General features: G+C 41.6%; 1 protein-coding gene across 1 annotated transcript in view; it reads right to left on the bottom strand.

Annotated features, from left to right (window-relative positions):
* Window positions 1-3,137: 3,137 nt before the first annotated feature.
* fcho2 (FCH and mu domain containing endocytic adaptor 2) overlaps window positions 3,138-20,560 on the bottom strand; it is a 263,593-nt gene continuing 246,170 nt past the window's right edge. Inside the window, exons 25-28 of the mRNA XM_070885934.1 lie at window positions 16,009-16,073; window positions 9,180-9,344; window positions 4,344-6,363; window positions 3,138-3,402 (exon numbers count right to left, since the gene is read on the bottom strand). Coding sequence (XP_070742035.1) covers window positions 6,341-6,363; window positions 9,180-9,344; window positions 16,009-16,073 — 253 coding nt within the window. The 3' untranslated portion in view covers window positions 3,138-3,402; window positions 4,344-6,340. The remainder of the gene's footprint in view (window positions 3,403-4,343; window positions 6,364-9,179; window positions 9,345-16,008; window positions 16,074-20,560) is intronic.

Here is a 20,560-nt window from a genome sequence, read left to right as displayed (position 1 = left end):
GTATTTGGACTTTCAAAAGGCTTTTGATAAGGTTCCACACAAGAGATTGGTGTTCAAAATTAAAGTACATGGTATTGGGGGTACTGGGTAGATAGAGAACTGATTGGCAGACAGGAAGCAGAGAGTCAGGATAAACGGGTCCTTTTCAGAATGGCAGGCAGTGACTAGTGGGTTGCCACAGGGCTCAGTGCTGGGACCAATCTAGTTACAATATACATTAATGATTTGGATGAAGGAATTGAGTGTAATATCTTCACGTTTGCAGATGACACTAAACTGGGTGGCGGTGTGAGCTGTGAGGACACTAAGAGGCTGCAGAGTGACTTAGACAGGTTAGGTGAATGGGCAAGTGCATGGCAGATGCAGTACAATGTGAGGTTATCCACTTTGGGGGCAAAAACACGAAGGCAGAATATTATCTGAATGGAGGCAGCTTAGGAAAAGGGGAGGTTCAATGAGACCTGGGTGTCATGGTACATTAGTCATTGAAAGTTGGCATGCAGGTACAGCAGGCGGTGAAGGCGGCAAAATGGTATGTTGGCCTTCATAGCTAGGGGATTTGAGTATAGGAGCAGGGAAGTCTTACTGCAGTTGTACAGGGCCTTGGTGAGGCCTCACCTCGAATATTGTGTTCAGTTTTGGTCTCCTAATCTGAGGAAGGACGTTCTTGCTATTGAGGGAGTGCAGCGAAGTTCACCAGACTGATTCCCGGGATGGATGGACTGACATATGAGGAGAGACTGGATCGACTGGGCCTTTATTCACTGGAGTTTAGAAGGATGAGTGGGGATCTCATAGAAACATATAAAATTCTGACGGGACTGGACAGGTTAGATGCAGGAAGAATGTTCCCGATGTTGGGGAAGTCCAGAACCAGGAGACACAGTCGAAGGATAAGGGGTAAGCCATTTAGGACCGAGATGAGAAGAAACTTCTTCACTTAGAAAGTTGTTAACCTGTGGAATTTTCTACCGCAGAGAGTTGTTGATGCCAGTTCGTTGGATATATTCAAGAGGGAGTTTGATATGGCCCCTATGGCTAAAGGGATCAAGGGGTATAGAGAGAAGGCAGGAAAGGGGTACTGAAGTGGATGATCAGCCATGATCTTATTGAATGGTGGTGCAGGCTTGAAGGGCCGAATGGCCTACTGCTGCACCTATTTTCTATGTTTCTATATCTAGCCTCGAACTGGATATTAAGTAGATAATCTTTTTGCATCGAATGGTTACCCTTCAACACAAGCACGTCCATTCTTCCACCCGCCCCATCTCCCCCAACCTTAACCACACAGCAAGGGTTAAGTTGGATTTTCTTGCATTTTAACAGGTTAGGCAACTCAAACTCACCCACAGGAAAGCATATTTTGATTTGTTACAGAGCAGCGACAACCTTTAGTATTTCATCTAAGTAACCATTTTTTGTATGCGAGTCTAGACAGCAAGTATCAGCAAGCTATTACCCACTGGTAAGAACAGAGCAGAGTTCCATATTGTCCTCATCCAACACCGGCACATTAACATCCTGTGACCCCTGTTGGAAAGTGTCAATCAGAAACAGGAATTTTGGCAGTTCTCTTTTGTTTTTTTCCCTCCCTCCTCTCTCTATACCAGGTACATTAAATTCAACTATAATGCCCCAACACATCTTTGATTGAAATTAACTCCACTATAGATCAGGAATCAAACTAGCTGTGGCTCAGTGGTAGCGGGTTCAAGTTACACTCCAGAGACTTGAGCACAAATCTAGTCCAATAATTACCATCGGAGGTGCTGTATTTTGGATGAGACGTTAAACCGACCTCCCGTCAACCTCTCAGGTGGACATAAAAGATTCTATGGCGCTATTGAAGAGCAGGGAAGTTGTCACAGGTATCCTGGTCAATAAGCATCCCTCAACCAACATCACTAAAACATATTATCTGGTTATCACATTGTTGTTTGTGGGACAATAGTATCCGCAAATTGGTTGCCGGGTTTCCTACATTACAACAGCAACTATACCTCAAAAGTACATAATTGGCTGTAAAGTGCTTTGGAACATCCTGGGGTTGTGAAAAGTGTTGTATAAATGCAAGGCTTTATTTCTTTCTTGCTTGCTTTTTTTCCATATCATACAGTACATCTATCCTCTGAACCATTGGAGAGCTGATATAGCACTCATTTTAAAAATGATACATATTTATAATTAAATACATGCAACTCCCTCAGGAGTACATGGTATTCGTAAGTATATCTCAAATAATAAAAAAACAAGTAATATCATACATTTAAATCCAAATAAACTAGTTAGGAAACATTCCATATGCTTGGAAAAATATTACCTGAATATCTAAACAAATTGGGCTGGAACTTGCTGAAGCAGGTCATCTCACGGCTTACGCCATTAGTTAAGACTTTTTCCTGCACCCTTCAGCTCGATAACCTTTTGCACCGTAACTTGCTGGAAATGTGAGCTGATAATGGCATGGTGATGGCAGCGGGGCATCTGTGACCTTTGTGAACAGCAGAACCAACAATGTATCTTCTTAACCAAAGAGATTTTAGGATTCAGAAGGAAATTGGGCAAATTTGAGTCAAATATGAGTCAAATCAGGTACAGAAAGAGAAATAGAGAGGGAAAGAAAAAGTGGATTAAGAGCGAGAAAAAAAACAGAAAAAGAATCTTAAAAAAAAGATTTTAAACTCTCCAACAGCAATTCACTACCTGAAGGAATGAGACTCCACAATTTAAAATTGTTCCATTTTTGGACCAGAAAGGTTGATTGACAGTCATTAACAATTATCACGTTGTTAAAAGTACTTACACTATTAATTACCACACGTAACTTTCTGGGGCAAGTTTAATGGTCAATTCATGTGCAAATCCAGTAAGTTCTTAAAAATAATGGGGATGCAAAGGGAGGGATGCTGCTTGTGCTAAGTAATGCGACCAGCAAGTTCTGAAGTCTCGCAAATAATGGCGTATCTCTGAATCCCCTGAACTTGCTTGCCGATTTGCACATTAATAACAATGTGTGTCGTTAACACGCCGTTATTTTTCCAGCAAGTTCCGGCCCATTATCTAAAACTCACTATTCAAAATGTATGTAGCTGGGAATTAAGCTTTGTTGGCAGAATACAAGAGATTTCACCCAAAAATAAAACATGACCAGCTCTTTATTATTTGATATGTGTTTTTTTGTGGATATGGAATCTAAGTAGATATTTGACCTCAGGTAATGAGTCCTGAATCCTTGGCATCACTGGTTTCAGGCTGTGTCTTTTATCCTCTCCAATTTTACTTTCCATTTTCTCCTTTTACTCTTTCTCTGCTAAGGGCAGTGATTTGTGCTGGAGTACAGTTCCACAGGTGTAAAAAGTTCTCTGGCACCTCATTCAAGTAGTCATTCTTGAAGGTATGATCCTGGACAGAAAGCACATGAGCTATTCAAACATATGGCCTCACAGCGAATCCCAAGCCTGCCCTTATCCAAAATCCATATGCTGACTTTTTGTTGTGGTACTCAACTAACCAATTAGTCATTTCCCCATTTGTATGATGTCAGGACTGTTTATATTACAAAGTGTTAGCCTTTTCCCCTCGCACTCTATATTGTAAAACAGTTTAGATGAATGGAATTAGTTCAAATTAATGCTGTTAACTACATACTGTTAATCTCTTGCTCTTAGAATTTCATGCAGTTTTCACACAAACAGCAGTGCCAAGAGTACAAAAAGGTTGCTTGCTGCATAAAAGCTCTGTACATTTTTTCTAAACAAGGAGGCATCATATTTAATACAAATACATTCATGCCAAATAACATTCAAATTTAGCAAGTGCACATTTGCCTCAATTAAAAAGCCATATTAAAGTGAAGTAGAAAATGTTGTAATGAAACATTGGGCATTTTGTGACCTAACAATTAGTCACAAGTCCTGCAGTTTTGTAAAAAAAAACTATGAAAATTTATAACCTTTTGGGAAGCATCACATGTTTTAAAGATAGTTAACAATACCAATGATTTTTTAGGTATTATAGTTTAAAGTTCGTATTCTAGACCAAATATAGATCAGACAATTAACCTCGAATAGAAAAAACAAAATTACAGTTCTTTTTACATATTTTGTTGTTTTCACACTTTGTTTAAAAGTTGACCATGCTCATTGCACCTTAAGATTATTTTAAACATTGCATATTATGCTAACATTATAGCAAGTCACTTGTTCCAATAGTGGATGTATTATATCAGGCTAAAACATGAGCATCTTATAAAATATTCAACAAATGTTTCCCATTACAATGGCTGCAGTTTATTGCAAATAGCCCATCAAAAGGATTCATAACATTTCCGAAACACTATTTACCACAGACTCCAGTTATATCACATCCATTTTCCCTTCTAAATCGAAATACAAAAGAATTTAAGAATTATTAGTATATTTATATACAAATGTTTATAATGTTCATACATAAAAATTGTTTAGCTTAGATAAGGGATTTTCATTGAGGAAAAAAACAAGAGGCACAATAAGAAAGATACAGGCACATTTTTTTTTTAAAAAGCTAGCTTTGTTAAAATAGATATCAATGAGCCAATGCTGGCATGTGAACTGTAACTTCAGCACTTTTGGCGATGGGGTGGTTAAAGGGTTTTATCTATATATAGGCCAAATAATAAAATGACCTGAAACACTGCAAGATACAAAAACACTTCCAGTTTTGCTCAACCAGGTGACCTGGTGAAATACCAGATGACATTTATTTAATTTCTGAAGTAACACAAGTACATTTAAAAAAAGACAGATAAATTCCAGGTACTCTCAGTTTAAAAACAAACAGAATACCATCCCCCAAGATATAAAAAATGCTGCTACCATTCAGAGAATAAAACTATCTACCATGTGAAATTGTAGACCAGTACCTACATTCTCAGTCTTCACACAATATCAATACATTCTCACCTACAGACAGTTGTTTTAGTGCATGTATACGAACATGAAGCCCACAGTAAGAGAATGCAGCGAATGGACAAAGGTGATGGCACTGGTCCCAATGAATGGTAGCCAATTTTAATTTTACAGGGATTAGTGATAATTCCATTGTACAGGAATCTGATCATTAATTACATGGTAAATAAAAGTAAATGCAGTTAATTAACCCCTTAGTATTCTTCACCTTGTAATGAACAGGGCAGATTGTTCCTAGCTCACGACTTGCCTGTACTGCTTATAACTTTATGGGCCTTTTCACATTTGTGAAATATTTTTTGCAACTGCCATTGGTGTAATATCTTCACTTTATTCTATCCACATATATATAAAAACTTTAATTTAATGACCCAGAAGTTGACAATTTGATGTGCGATAATAATCCATATGTATGAATAACTTAACAGTCTGCAGCAATGTTCCAAAATTAATTTGAAGACTACCAAGAGCTATGTGCCCATAGAACAATAGTTCCAGGTGTTTTTTTCACTTGTATGAATCATCCCAACAATGCTTGTGAGTTAAGGGTTACTCATCACTTGTGTAAGAACTACTATGACTCACAATCATTAGTGAAATATTCTCCGAATAAACCATGACCAAAACCTACCATTTTGGTTTGATTTTTTTTTTTAATATGATGTGCATGGTACCACCCCTCAGAAAAATACCTGCTTGTATGGCGTAAGGATACAATATAGAATCAGAAAGGCTGTAAACCAGTTCATATTCACAAATACAAATTTCTGCAACTTGTATATTTGTCATTGATTTTTAAAATTTTTTGTTGCAAGAGCTAATCTTACAATCAGCAAAACTTTGTAATTTGGAAAACTATATCTGTTTACAGGGTAGTATAGTAGCACAGTGAAGGCAAATGGTTAATGCTGGCTCTTCTATATATTTATATGTGTTTGATATACATTATACATTTTTACATTTTCAGCATAACTACTGATCATTGTTTTGACTTCATTAAAGTCTAAATAAAATCATGTATTCAAAAACATTTATTTTAGATTTCCTGAATATTGCAGGTTTCAAAAAAATTAAACAGTGTTGAAAATCACATCAGTGCTAATTTAATGTAATAAAATACAACTTATTCTTCCCAAAATGACTTTTTTTCTAAAAGAAAGTGCATGTTTAAATTGTGTAGTATGGATTTTCCTCAAAACTCAATTACCAAAAAAAGGTAAAGGCAGAATTTAGATTTTAAAATTTTCATATCCTTGAAAATATTCTTTTGTCCATCATTTTACTCCTGAATACCGTACTGTTTGGAAGTGGAAGGCAAGTATAAATGCACCATCAAAATAAACACCTTACAGTGAACTTGCCCTTCACTGAGACAACATTTACTGATGGAACTGTCAGCAGTCTGCCATGTATCGGCCTGTTAAAGAGAGAAAGAAAAAAAAAAATCACTTTCTTCAAACACACTCCACTTATTTTGTACACATGACTGCTTGAGATCTAATTTAAAATGAAACTTCCACAGTAAAATATTGGCCCGGAATCTACGGTGGGTAATGATGGTGGACTAACAGCATTCGCCGACATTACCCCTCTAAAACTGTCTGCAACTTCAGGACTTAACGCGTGCGCATCTAAACACGGAAATCCTGAAGTTGCGGTCAGTCATTCACTGCTCAGACACTGGCTGCATTGTGGTCCCTCTCCATAGCCAGCAATCAGTGTAATCAGTGAAACTGACAAAAACTTGAGTTTTTCCATGGTGGTATCACTGTTAAATGCCCCATTAAATGTTAAGCATTGTTGGAAAAGATGTAACTTGGGTTTTAACAGTATATTGACTGTTAACAAACGTTCTGGCCCTCAAAAAATAATTTTTATATTTGTGGAATCTCAAATTTCTTCATTATGATAAAAATTACAATTTTTAAAAAACTTAAAATTTTTTTTTTCGAAGTTTGTTCATGATATTTCAGCTTCTACCTTATCCCCATGCGAGAGTCCCAATCTTTATTTCACTCTCTAACATCTTAACAAGTCCAAATAAAAGCAGCTCCCCATTTCCTGGTTTACCGCCTGTGAGAATTCTGCAATGTGATTGGCTGCTTAGACAGCTTGTTTATGTCATGGCAGCATTGTACTAGGAATCTCCATTACAGAGCACTGAAATCAATAGAACGTCGAAAAAAGCAAACTTTTCGCCAGAGATTTCTTGGGCAGCTTTCTTTGGGGCCAGCAGCGAGGGCCTTTGCTTCACCACAGACTGCAAATTATGGGTCATTGTAGATAACATTATGTGCAGTATTTGAGAGGGCATTGCTGTCAGGCAGTTTACTACTTTGTCATTATTATGGACCAAATGGCAACACTGAACCTACAAAATCCACAACAGAACAAGATTTTATTTTGAAAAATTAGAAAAAACTGAATGCATATTTTTCTGTACAACTGTTACTTTTTAAAATCCTTTCCATCATAAATTAGACTCCATTGTTGTGATAATTTGTTTTCAGTATGACTAGTTTAACAGTTAAAAACCAGGTAAGATATTGAATGGGAGGCTGAATTCAATGCTGTGCAAACTGATACTAGGACAAAAAAATATATAAAATTAAGTCCAAAAATGTCAATGCCCTAAAAAGCAAGCACAAGGTGTTGTAATACTGTTTCATTGTTAAAATTAACAAAATTAGTTCACAGACAAAGTCACTACAGAGGGATTTAAGGCCAATGTCAACAGATTATTGTGTAATGCCCCTTAAGCATTAAAAATCCCTCCCCCGCCCCCCGCCGAATACACTAACTAAAATCTGGTGTCATCCATGTGTGCCAATTATGCGATGCATAACAGAACATAAGAAATAAGAGTTGGCCATATGGCCCCCCGAGCCTGTTCTGCCATTTAGCACGATCATAGCTGAACTTTTACATCAACTCCACTTTAGCGCCCTTTCCCTCTATCCCTCAATTCCCTTAGTGGCCAAAATTCTATCAATTTCGGTCTTGAAAATAATCAATGACTGAGCATTCATAGCCTTTTGGGGTAGAGAATTCCAAAGAATCACAACCCTCTGAACGACAAAATTTCCCCTCTTCTCGGTTCTAAATGGTCGACCCTTATCCTGAGACTATGGGCCCAACTTTGCCCAACCCCTTTTTTCGGCACACTTTGCGCGCTGGAAAAAAGGGGCCCCATCCTGGCCGCACTTCGGAGTCCCCGGAATCCTGGCGTGGGGGGGGGGGCGGAGCAACAGGCCAGCGCTGAAAACAGTGCCGGCACCTGCGTGCATGCGCAGTGACGTCTGCGCACATGCCTCCCACACTAGCTGGCCGGCCTGCTGAGTTCCCGGGCGAGGTAGGACTTCGGTTTTATTTTTTATTTATTGGTTGTGCTTGAGAGTTTTGATTGATGGTGGGGGGGCGGAGGGGAAGAGAAAGAGTGTATTGGTGGGGAGGGGGAAGAGGAGGAGAGTTCTTTTTTTGGGGGGGGGGGTGGCGGGAATGAGAAAGAGTGTATTGGGGGGGAGGGGGGAGGAGGAGAGTTTTGGGGCCCCCCCCACCCCCCGCAACATATCGCGGCCAGCAGCTCGCATTTTTCCGGTAGGATTTACTTCATTTTTATTAGTATTTTAATTGTTTGAGTTTTTCCTTGCAATGTTTGGTGCTTGGTTGTTGAGGTCCTCTCCAGTTCTCTTCCCTCCCCTATCCCTGCCCTAATGTCTGCCGAATGTGCGCTGCTTGCAATTTTTCAGAGCTGGCCACGTACGCTGACTTAAGTCGATTTGGAGTAAGTTTTTGCTGGCCAAAGCGGCATAAATGGCCAAAACTGGCTAAGTGTCTGGGAACACCCCCTGTTGAGAAAAAAACTGACCTAAAAATAAATCGTACCTAACTGACTTACTCTGGAGCAAATTTTTGGGGAAAATGAAATTTTTTTTAAACTTACTCCAAAAAAATTGATGCAAGTCATGGCCAACGTTGGGCCCATTGACCCCTATTTCTAGACTCTCCTGCCAGTGGAAAAACCTCTCCGCATTTAAAAACTGAATTGAAATTCGCAAACTTCCATGGAGTGATTTGAACTCCTATTCTCTGGATTACTAATCCAGTAGCATAACCACTACACTACCGTACCCGTTTTCTTTGTTGTTTTTTTATACAATATTCAATTGGCCATTCTACAATGGCACAAATGTGTCTACAATTGTATTAATGTAGAAATTCTGCAATTGTTACCTGTAGCAAATCTCTTCTTTATTAAAGAAAGCCTATAACCAGTGCCTACGAGCTCCACATCTGCGCCTGACAGTGTGGATCCTTCACTTAGAAATTGGACTGCAAGTGTTGATGGTTTGGTAGGACCTTCGGACACATCAAATTTTGCTCGGAGAGACCCAGAACCTGAAAGCAAAAGGGTAGTTCAATGTGCAGTAATGCATACAGCTACAATCTCTTCTTTAAAAAAACACCTCTCGCTCTTTCTATACACAAAATATACTGTCTAAATGTTTAGTTACCTAATAAAGCAGTTAATCGGTGGATACTAATTAGATGTTTTATTATTTTATACAATCTGGGAAAATTATTCTAGTATTGTGATAGCGGTCTGCCATCAGCTAGTATTCATTTTTAGCATTTGATACCATTTAAATCTTGCACAGATCTGTCTAATTATGCTGGACAAGAAAAGTTGCTTATTTTACTTATGATGTGAATACTCGCTATTGTATAAGCCCAACTGTTGGCTTCTTTCAAGTATTCACTCATTAATTCTAATATTATTGTAAACCATACCACTATATTTAGTTGCGAGTGCTCATTGGACTACCGTATACCATAACATACTCCCATCTCAGCCGTGGTTTTGCAGTACAGTCGAGCAGTAGTAAGAATTCAGGTTTATTAGCACTTTGCAATACATTTTGTGCAAGCAGTACTGGAGCATTAGTGTTTAAGGAACAGCAACTCACAGAAGCAAAATACTATGGATGCTGGAAATCTGAAATAAAAACAGAAAATGCTGGAAACACTCAGCAGGTCAGGCAGCATCTGTGGAGAGAGAAACAGAGTTAAGGTTTCAGGTCAATGACCTGTCAGAACTGACAAACTGCCTTGATCAAGGTTTTTAAGATTATGAAAGGGTTTAATAGGGTAGATGTTTCCACTTGCGGGCGAGACCAGAACTGGGGACCATAAATATAAGATAGTCACTAATAAATTCAATAGAAAATTTAGGACAAAGCTCTTTACCCAGAGAGTGGTTAGAATGTGGAACTCACCACAAGGAGTAGTTCAGGTGCATAGCATAGATGCATTTAAAGGGAAGCCAGATAAGCACATGAAAGGAAGAAAGACTTGGATTTATATTGCGCCTTTCACGATCACCAGACATCTCAAAGCACTTTACAGCCAATGAAGTACTTTTGGAGTGTAGTCCAAATGTGGGAAACGCAGCAGCCAATTTATGCACAAGCAAGTTCCCACAAACAGCAATGTGATAATGACCAGATAATCTGTTTCTTTGTCATGTTGATTGAGGGATAAATATTGGCCAGGACGCCGGGGATAACTCCCCTGCTCTTCTTCAAAATAGTTCCATGGGATCTTTTATGTCCACTTGAGAGAACAGGTGGTGCTCCCTCAGCATTGCACTGGAGTGTCAGCCTAGATTTATTTGTGCTCAAGTCCCTGGAGTGGGACTTGTACCAACAACCTTCTAACTCAGAGACGAAATTGCTACCCACTGAGCCACAGCTGACACCGACTGATGAGGGAGAAAGGAATAGAAGGATGTATTGATGGGGTTAGATGGAAGTCGGGTGGGAGGAGGCTCATGTGGAGCATTAACACCGGTTTAGATCTGTTGGGCCGAATGGCCGGTCTCTGTGCTGTAAATACTTTGTAAGATACCTTTATCCCTTTACCATCTTCATCAAGTAAAAACTGCAGGGTGGTGAAAAGGAAATGATTTACTGCTGAACAACTGTTAGCAGCTCCCATAACTTCCAGTCTTGCAATAATATGCAACATTTCCAGTAGCACGGAAGCATGCATGACTCATAGAATCATAGAAGTTTACAGCACAGAAGGAGGCCATTTCAGCCCATCGTGTCCATGCCAGCCAACAAGAGGCTATTCAGCCTAATCCCACTTTCCAGCTCTAGGTCCGTAACCCTGCAGGTTACGGCACTTCAAGTGCCCATTCAAGTACTTTTTAAAATGTGGTAAGGGTTTCTGCATCTACCACCCTTTCAGGCAGTGAGTTCCAGACCCCCACAAGCCTCTGCGTGAAGAAATTTCCCCTCAAATCCCCTCGAAACCTTCTACCAATGATTTTAAATTTATGCCCCCTGGTTGTTGACCCCTCTGCTGAGGGAAATAGACCCTTTCTATCCACTATATCTAGGCCCCTCATAATTATATACACCTTAATTAGGTCTCCGCTTAGCCTCCTGTTTCAAGGAAAACAAACCCTATCTAATCTGGCCTCATAGCTTCCACTCCTGGCAACATCTTCGTAAATCTCCTCTATACCTTCTCCAGTGCAATTACATCCTCCCTGTACTGCGGTGACCAGAACTGCACGCAGTACTCCAACTGTGGTCTAACCAGTGTTTTATACAGTTCAAGCATAACCCTCCTGCTCTTATATTCTCTGCCTTGGCAAGCCTTCTTAACCACCTTATCTACCTGGCCTGCTACCTTCAGGGATCTATGGACATGCACTCCAAGGTCCCTTTGTTCTTCTACACTTCTCAAGTGTCCTGTCATTTAATGTGTATTCCCTTTCTTTGTTAGCCCTCCCCAAATGCATTACCTCACACTTCTCTGGATTAAACTCCATTTGCCACTGTTCTGCCCACCTGACCAGTTGATTGATATCTTCCTGCAGTCCGCAGCTTTCTTCTTCATTATCAACTACACAGCTAATTTTAGTATCATCTGCAAACTTCTTAATCATACCTCCTATATCCAAGTCTAGATCATTGATGTATACCACAAAAAGCAAGGGACCTAGTACTGAGCCCTGCAGAACCCCACTGGAAACATCCTTCCAGTCACAAAAACACCCATCAACCATTTGCTTCCTGCCTCTGAGTCAATTTATAAATCTGATAATTAAAATCTAATCCTGCTAATTATTACCCAGTTTTAGTTCAAAGTATAATGTAGAAGTGGCTCTGTCGGAAATAATAAAAGTTAACTTTGCGCAAAGTACGATCACAAACCAAAATAAAATAAAAGATCAGACATGGAAAACCTAACTGATTTTATTCAGATTGATCTGTCAAATGCTCTCGATAATTATTTCAGCATATTTTAGCAACATTATAGTATTTAGCACTCTTGGCCAGCCTCCCACCTTGCACCCTCTGTAAACTTAAACTCATCCTAAACTCTGCTGCTCGTATCCTAACTCGCGCTAAGTCCCGTACTCGCTGACCTGTATTGGCTCCCGGTCCAGCAACGCCTTGATTTTAAAATTCTCATCCTTGTTTTCAAAATCCCTCCATGGCCTCGCTGTTCCTCATCTCTGTAACCTCCTCCAGACCTACAACCCTTCGAGATCTTTGCGTTCCACCAATTCTGGCCTCTTGCACATTTCCAAATTTTCTTTACTACACTATTGGCAGTCATGCTTTCAGCTGCCTAGGCCTTAAGCTCTGGAATTCCCTCCCTAAACTTCTGCGCCTATCTCTTCTCCTTTAAGACACTCCTTAAAACCTAACTGTTTGACCAAGTTTTTTGTCACCTGTTCTAATATCTCTTAATGTGTCTCGGTGTCATATTTTGTTTGATAATTGCTTGTGAAGCACCTTAGGACAGTTTAATACATTAAAGGCAAGCTGTTGTTGTCGTGATAATTATCCTTTTTTATTTTGAATGTACAGAAAGAACAGACCCTTTTATGTTAAATACAAGTACAACATCTCAAATCCGGTTGTCTGAAAATTGGAATTGTTCGAAAACCGGACATTTTTGAGAAAATCTCATTTGATATTCTGTAAAATAAAATCCGGAATTATTGTCCAAAAACCAGCAGGCCGTACTAGTTATTGGCTTCGCCGCTATGTTTTAAATGACGTGCAATCGGTCCGAGCCTTGCCGAATGACCCTCAACCTGGCCTGATCCACGCCACCATTAGCATTGATTTTCTTGTCCGAAATCCAGAAAAATCCAAAAATCGGCAGTCCCAAGTTTGCTGGATTTGAGATGTTGTACCTGTATTACAAAATGTAAGCAAAGTGCTTCTGCAGGCTTCCATTTTAGAATAAAGCTTCCATTTTAGAATAAGGCTTTCTGTATAAACATTGTAGTTTAATTAGGCAGCTCAAGATTGAAATCTTGCCTAGTCTAGCATGTCCTTGGAGCATTGAGGGGACACCCAGGCATTCTTGCTTTCTTATGTTTTATAGGGTGTTTTTAGGGAGGTTAAGTACGGTGTGTGTTATTTCGGATGAGATAATACAACTGATGGCTCCTAAGCGAGAGACGAAGAACATTATTGATGGGAAGCCTTTCAAGGGTGCGTTTTAATGTATATAAGCTGGACTTGGAGCATAGATGTTAGTATATTCTGAGAGCGAAACTGGACACACTAAAGTAGTAACAAGGCTATTTCGAGTCGGATCACCGGAAACTTGTGGCATTAGTCAGGTTGATATCTATGGCTCATTTGTTATTTAAGTGTTTAAATATAACATCTGTATTTTAACTTCTTTATGCTGTGTTGTAGTTTCTTAATCAGTGTAATAAACATACACACTTTGGAACAAGGATCGCTCTAGTCTCGGAGTATCACAGACCAAAACTATTATAAATAACTTACACAAAATTAATATATACTGACTTTATCATGTCCAAATAATCAACTGTTGATCATTTGAATCATCCCTTCATAATGTTAAACACCTCTATTAGATCATCCCGTAATCTTATTTGTTCTAATGAAAACAGCCCCAATTTTTCCAAGTCTTTCTTTGTGTTTGTACTCCTCATACCAAGCAGCATCCAAGTGAACAGTACACAGTACCCTTGGAGACCAAAACAGCCCAAACTGCTCCAACTGTGGTCTTACTAAGGTTTAATATAGATTCATCATTACATTTTGACTTTTATATTATATACCACTTGGCATAAAACTCAGTATTGCATTAGACTTTTTATGGTCATAACCACTTGAGGGGCAGCTTTTAATGCCTTTGAACCTGAACCCCCAAATTCCACATTGCCCAACTTTCCCCTATTCAAAATATAATTACTACTTTTATTTCATGGTGGGGTGTAGTTCCATGGGCATCAACAACTACTTTGCTTCATGTGTGTGTTGATGGGATTTTTGGCAGACTATTTGACTACGAAGCGCATCAGCATGCCTGTTATCTGTCCACGCAAGCATTTTCCAGCAGTGGTCACTTGCAAGGCCAGGCATGTGGAGGCCCTGCTGATCATAACGGCAGGGTTTTATTTAAATAATCTGATGCAAACTCCCACCCAACAGTCGGCCAAATCAACAGCCTGGCCGCTGGGTGGGAGAACCAGCAAGCAGTGGGAGGCTGCAGCCGGGGACCCATGGGGACGGTCCCGAGCAGTCAAAAGGTATCAGCAGCTCTGGGCTGTGATTGGGGTCGGAGGAGGTGATGGTTCCGGGTTGTGATCGGAGCAGGGGGAGGCCGAAAGCTTCCTTGTGAGGCCTGGGGGGAGCATTCCTGCTGCTCCGGGCTCATGCGGTGATCTTTAGCAATCACCTTGGATCTGCTACCAAACAGCTGACAGCTCAGGTTTACCTTTCACTCAATAAAATTTAAGTCGCGATCATGTCATCAAGCCGCTACTTTGGAAATTTAATTAGACCTTTTGCGGGAGCCTTGTTGGTGGTCTAATTTCTGCTAGTTAAAATTTAAATGGCTGGGAATGGGGTTGGGTTGCTCGAACCTGATATTTTAGCCCCCTCCTGACCCTCTCCCACCCATCGGGCATGGGGTTAAAATCGAGGCCTCAATCTTTAGGGTCCACGTGAACAGCCACTTGGACAAAGGACCAAAAATATATTTTTTAAAGCCATAATTTCTGGGATTTTAAGAAAAATTAAGAATACAATATATGTGATAATAGAGAGATTACTCTATTTGTAATGTCTGGCTATTGACACTGTGATTTTAAATTGAGATTAGAATTCAAAATGAAATTTAAAAAAACTTGTCTTTATATGGCATCTTAACATTGAAAAATGTCCCATGGTGTTTTGTAGAAGTATGACAGAAAAAGACACCAAGCCAGAGGAGAAGACGTTAGGATGGGTGACCAACAGCTTGATCAAAGAGATGGGTCCTAAAGGAGGAGAGGGAGATGAAGATTCGAAGGAGTTCAAAGAAGGAATTCCAAAGAGGGACCTCAGTAGCTGAAGGCATGGCTGACAAATGGTGGGGTAAAGGGGAGGGGGGGGGAGGGGAGGTGGAAACAGGTGCTTACAAGAGGCCAGAGTCAGAGAAGCAGAGAGTTCTTGGGAGGTGGGTGCGGTTGTAGAGTTGTAAGAGGTTACTAAGATAGGGAGAGGGCAGAGATTTAAATTTTAAATTTCAAGTGTTGGGGGACCAGGAACCAATGTAGACCACAGAGCAGAGTCAGAAGAGTTTCGGTTGAGTTTGGAGGTCATAGAGGGTGAAGGATAGGAGGCCAGTCAGGACAGCATTGGAGTAAGAGTCTGGAGTTGATACAGGCTGTATGACAGTTTCAGCGACAGATGAGCAGAGGTACGAGTGGAGGGATATGTTGTCGGAGATGGAAGTAGCTCAGCTTCAGATCAAAAAAAGCGCCCATGTTTCAGACAGTCTGGTCTTGCCTGAGACAGTGGTCAGGAAGGCCGATGGAGTCAGTGGTGGGGTATGGTGATCGTGGGAGGGGCTGGTGGCTAATTACTGGCATCACCTTGATTCAAATACAACTTCTTTCATTTATCTTCAATTAATTTCAACAAACGAGAATTTACTCAGGCCCCTTATTGGGCACAAATTAACTTTGTTGGTGCACATTGAAAGTTAGTGATTCAAATATTCTACCTACCTCCATTCTCAGATTTCTCTGAAATTTCAGACAGCTTCCATAAGGCCTTCTTCTGTTCTGCATTCCTGAATTAAGGTCAGGTTAACAAGTACAAAATAAGAATATTGTAACATTTATACACTTATATTCTAACTTTAATCAACTAGCTGTACTATACAAGATGTATTGAAGACTACATCAATCTGCTCTTCCGCCTACTGCCCTGCATGCAATGACCCTGGATCATGGCTGTTATTTATGCACGGTAGGCTTCAGGCAGGATCCCTACCAAGGGCGAGCAATGCTGAGTGGAACCATTGCTGCAGCACCTGAAGAGGTGGTCACCCATTTAAAGTGGATGAAAGAGCCCCGAGGAAGATTCCAAAAATTATTTTTTTTTAAATAGGTCTCAACTGAGGCTTAAATAAGGCACTGGGGCTGAAATGGAGAAAGTGGAGGCCTCTACCATACCCTCTCCATGTTTTGGGGCCTTACCGTCAATACCCCAGGTCTATCACCATCTTTCTCCAGCTCATCCCAGAGAGTGGTGGCCAGTAGTAAAATTGACTGAGAAACTGAGCCCATTGACATATGGCAGATGAAGAAAGGGCGGCCAGCAACAGTACACCTTATCATCTGCTACTATTTCGAACAGGATAGCTGAAGAAAATCTAGCCCTTAATCTTTGATAAAATATATACATATAAATTCTAAACTATCATAGCAGTCTACAACAGGGTTGATGATAGCTGAGGTTCCATGGGAATGTCTGAGGGAGGACTTTGTTGGACACATTCCTTGATCTAAGAAGGTATTTTTGCTCATTGGTATTGACTGACTTCTCCAAATGGTTAGAAATAATCTCCCGAGGCGCACAACAGCAAAGGCAGCTATCAAGAAGTTGGTGCCGGAATTTCTTCCAAATTCTGACTAAGGAGCACCACTCAGAGCACAGGGCCACCATTCTGCGCAACGTGCCTATGCCGGCTCTTTGAAAGAACTATCCAATCAGTCCCATTCCCTTGCTCTTTCCCCACTGTCCTGTAAATTTTTCCCCTTCCAAGTATTTATCGAATTCCTTTTTGAAAGTTAGTATTAAATCTCCTTCCATCGCCATTTCAGGAAGTGCATTCCAGATCATAACAATTCGCTACGTAATTTTTTCCCCCCACCTCATATTGCCTCTGGTTCTTTTGCCAATTACCTTAAATCTGTGTCCTCTAGTTACCAGTCCTTCTGCCAGTGGAAACCCTTTCTCCTTATTTACTCCATCAAAACCCTTCATGATTTTGAACACCTCTATCAAATCTCCCCTTAAACTTCTTGGCACCAAGGAGAACAACCCGTTTCTTTAGTCTCTCCACATAACTGAAGTCTTTCATCGTTGGTACCATTCTAGCAAATCTCCTCTGCAACCGCTCTCGAGCCTCAACATCCTTCCTGAATTCCTGGTGTGGTGCCCAGAATTGGCCACAATACTCCAGCTGGCACCTAACCACTGTTTATAAATGTTTAGCATAGGTTCCTTGATTTTGTACTCTATGCCTCTATTTATAAAATGAAGGATCCCATATGCGTTTTTAATAGCTTTCTCAACTTGTCATGCAACCTTCAAAAACTTGTTTACGTATACCCCTAGGTCTCTCTGCTTCTGCACCCCGTTTAAAATTGTACCATTTAGTTTGTCTTGTCTCACCTCATTCTTCCTACCAAAATAAATCACTTCACACTTCTCTGCATTAAATTTCATCTGCCATTCGTTTGCTCATTTCACCAGTCTATCTATGTCCTCCTGAAGTCTGTTCTCACTGTTCACTACACCTCCAAGTTTCGTGTCATCTACAAACTTTGAAATTATGCCCTGTATAGAAAGTCCAGGTCATTAATATATAATCTCACAGCCTCCCTGATAAAGTGCAACATCCCCAGTGACACCTGGCAGTCTCTGGCCAAAGACCACCCTAAGTGGAGGAAGTGCATCCGGGAGGGCGCTGAGCACCTCGCATTTCATCACCGAGAGCATGCAGAAATCAAGCACAGGCAGCGGAAGCAGAGTGCGGCAAACCAGTCCCATCCACCCTTTCCCTCAACGACTGTCTGTCTCATCTGTGTTAGGGACTGTGGTTCTCATATTGGACTGTTCAGCCACCTAAGGACTCATTGTTAAAGTGGAAGCAAGTCTTCCTCGATTCTGAGGGACTGCCTATGATAATATATTAGAAGTGCATTGTTCAGAGATGACAGCCTGCACAGGCACAATGGGCTGACTGGCCACCTTCTGTGCTGTAAGATTCTATGGGGAGAAATTCCCTTCCTTATCGTCAGCTGTTTGCACTGCTATGCTGGAGTAAAATGGCGGCCACCACTCTAATGCCCTTCTCTGGCGTGAGACTCGGCGCCCGCCAATTTGGTGAAGGCCTTAGCGCTGTCAATAGCAGCGCGGTCCAGGGAGATGCAAATGGGGAGAGCGTGATGCATGCTGACTTAACGTCCCACTCTGCGAACTTCAATCGTAGCGCTGTGTCCTAAGCTCACAAAAATGAGTGTTCAGCAGATGCGGTCAGCACTTCTTAAAGGGACACATACATCCTTCAGGTAAGTTTGCATTTAAGCTTTTGGGCTGGATTTTTTTTATTTTATTGAAGTAGTAGCTTGGTTCAAGTTTTTTTTTTAAAAAAGTGTGCAGGCTGTGCTACTGGACGCTTGCAAGGCCTCGGATGGTAACGCTCGAGAGGCTGGCTGGCCGCGGGCAGGTAGGCCTTAAGTTCCTAGGGGTTGGTCCGGGGAAGGAATCGCGGGAGGGGTTTGGCAATCGTGGGGGTGGGGGCGGAGATGGAGTAGTCAGGAATTGGCAGGGATCAGCAGGCAATTGGGGGTGGTCAGGATCGGTAGGCAAACAGGGATCGCGCGGGGGTGGGGGGGGGGGAGGGGGAAGAGAGCGCATCAGCGGGGGGCTAGAGGATCGTGGCTGGTCTCATCATCATTGTTGGGGGGGGGGGGGTGCAGGGGCAGTGGGGTGGCCTGGGAAGTTGATCGGAGGCCTCAAGGGGTGTGTGTCTCTGATCACGAGGGTGGACTAGGTAGGGACCTGGATCCAGGAGGTAGGCATAAAGCCACTTACCTCCTGGATGCAACAGTCCCCGTCTCTGCTTAGCTGCCGACTTTCACGAATTGTGTGAAACCCGTCCACAAGCAGTTGAACCCAAAATGGACAGGGAAAGAGAGACCTCCAGCCTCATTACAATATTTAAATTAAGTTCACAGCCCCTAGGAGCAGGTATTATTTCAGATTTACAGCATCTGCTTGCAGAAGGAAGAGGAAGACAAAGAGGAGGAAGTTGTGCAGACGAGAAAGAAGCAGAAGGAAGGATTCATCACAGCTAGCCCCTTTCTGGTCGGAATATCGGAGATGGGATCATCCGCCTGCAGTTAGTGACCATAACCCAATTCCCCTTTCAACATCTGTTATTCACAATCTCAGCGTCCTTTGGTCACAATGATGAAATAAAAGCCACCACAAAGCAAACTTTACAATCCACCTACATACATCTATCCATCCAATATGATGTCAAGAAATCAACTCATCAACCTTATGCATTCCCTTTGTGACCGTCTTGTGTGTGCCTTTGCCTATCCTACTGATGTCACACAGTGCTATCCGAGTGGTTGCAGCATGGCTGGTGGAAGACTGCTGACTTTCAGTGGGGGACACTGCAAATGGCCTTGCTGGTCGACCTTGAGAAGCTGGTGGCTGGGAGTGTGAAATCGAGTGTCGGTGTTTCTTCTTCTTCTTCACTCCTCTCCCTCTTCTTGTCAACCACTGGCTGAGCAGGCTGCATTTCTTGGATGTGTGAAATGAGGAAGGTACAAGGGTGGGGTGTGGTGAGGGGAGGGCGGGAATGCAAGAGGTGCATGCAAGAATGAGGATTATGTATGAGGATACCAGCATCTTGTATCCTTTCAGCCCCGCCGCTGGCCAAGGGCTCATAGCCATGCCCCTGCCAAGAATGACCAGCACCGTCTCCTCCAAGGGAATCAGTTGTAGCTAGAAATGGGAATTGTGACTCATATTTGGTACTGATTGTTGGGAGCTCCATGATTTGGCTGCGGGGAGGGGGGGGAAAAGAAAGACTCCTGCATTGAGAAGTGTGAGGGGCTTGTGGTGCAGTTGGTAGGAGACGGCTTTTGAAAATGCATTCACTGACCTTGACCACTGGTCTGATGTCATGAAGCTCATTTGGGCACTGGAGCCATGTCGTGGAGGGCGACACTGCTGACAGCGACGGCCTCGGTTATCAAGTCCCATATTCTTCTTTCTGAAGGGCCTCCTGGCCCCAATGGGTAGAGGAGCTCTCTAGCAGTGTTGACCCCGTGCATAAAGCTGGAGTGCTGCGTGCGAGACCCTGGTTACCTCTTCCCTGGTTTGTTGAGCCATTTGTGTTAGTGTTGAAGCACTTTTCTTTTTTTTTTGTGGACGGAAGGCAATTCAGCTTGAAGAGCTGAAGACTCCCATCTGGGAAAATTTTTTCAAATGTCCATTAAAAAAAAAAAGACAGTATAGCTGTAAGGGCTG

This window comes from Pristiophorus japonicus, chromosome 1 (assembly GCF_044704955.1).
Source record: "Pristiophorus japonicus isolate sPriJap1 chromosome 1, sPriJap1.hap1, whole genome shotgun sequence".
NCBI lineage: Eukaryota > Metazoa > Chordata > Chondrichthyes > Pristiophoridae > Pristiophorus > Pristiophorus japonicus.
The sequence above is the reverse complement of the archived record's forward strand: the minus strand, read 5'-3'. Positions and strand labels throughout refer to the sequence as shown.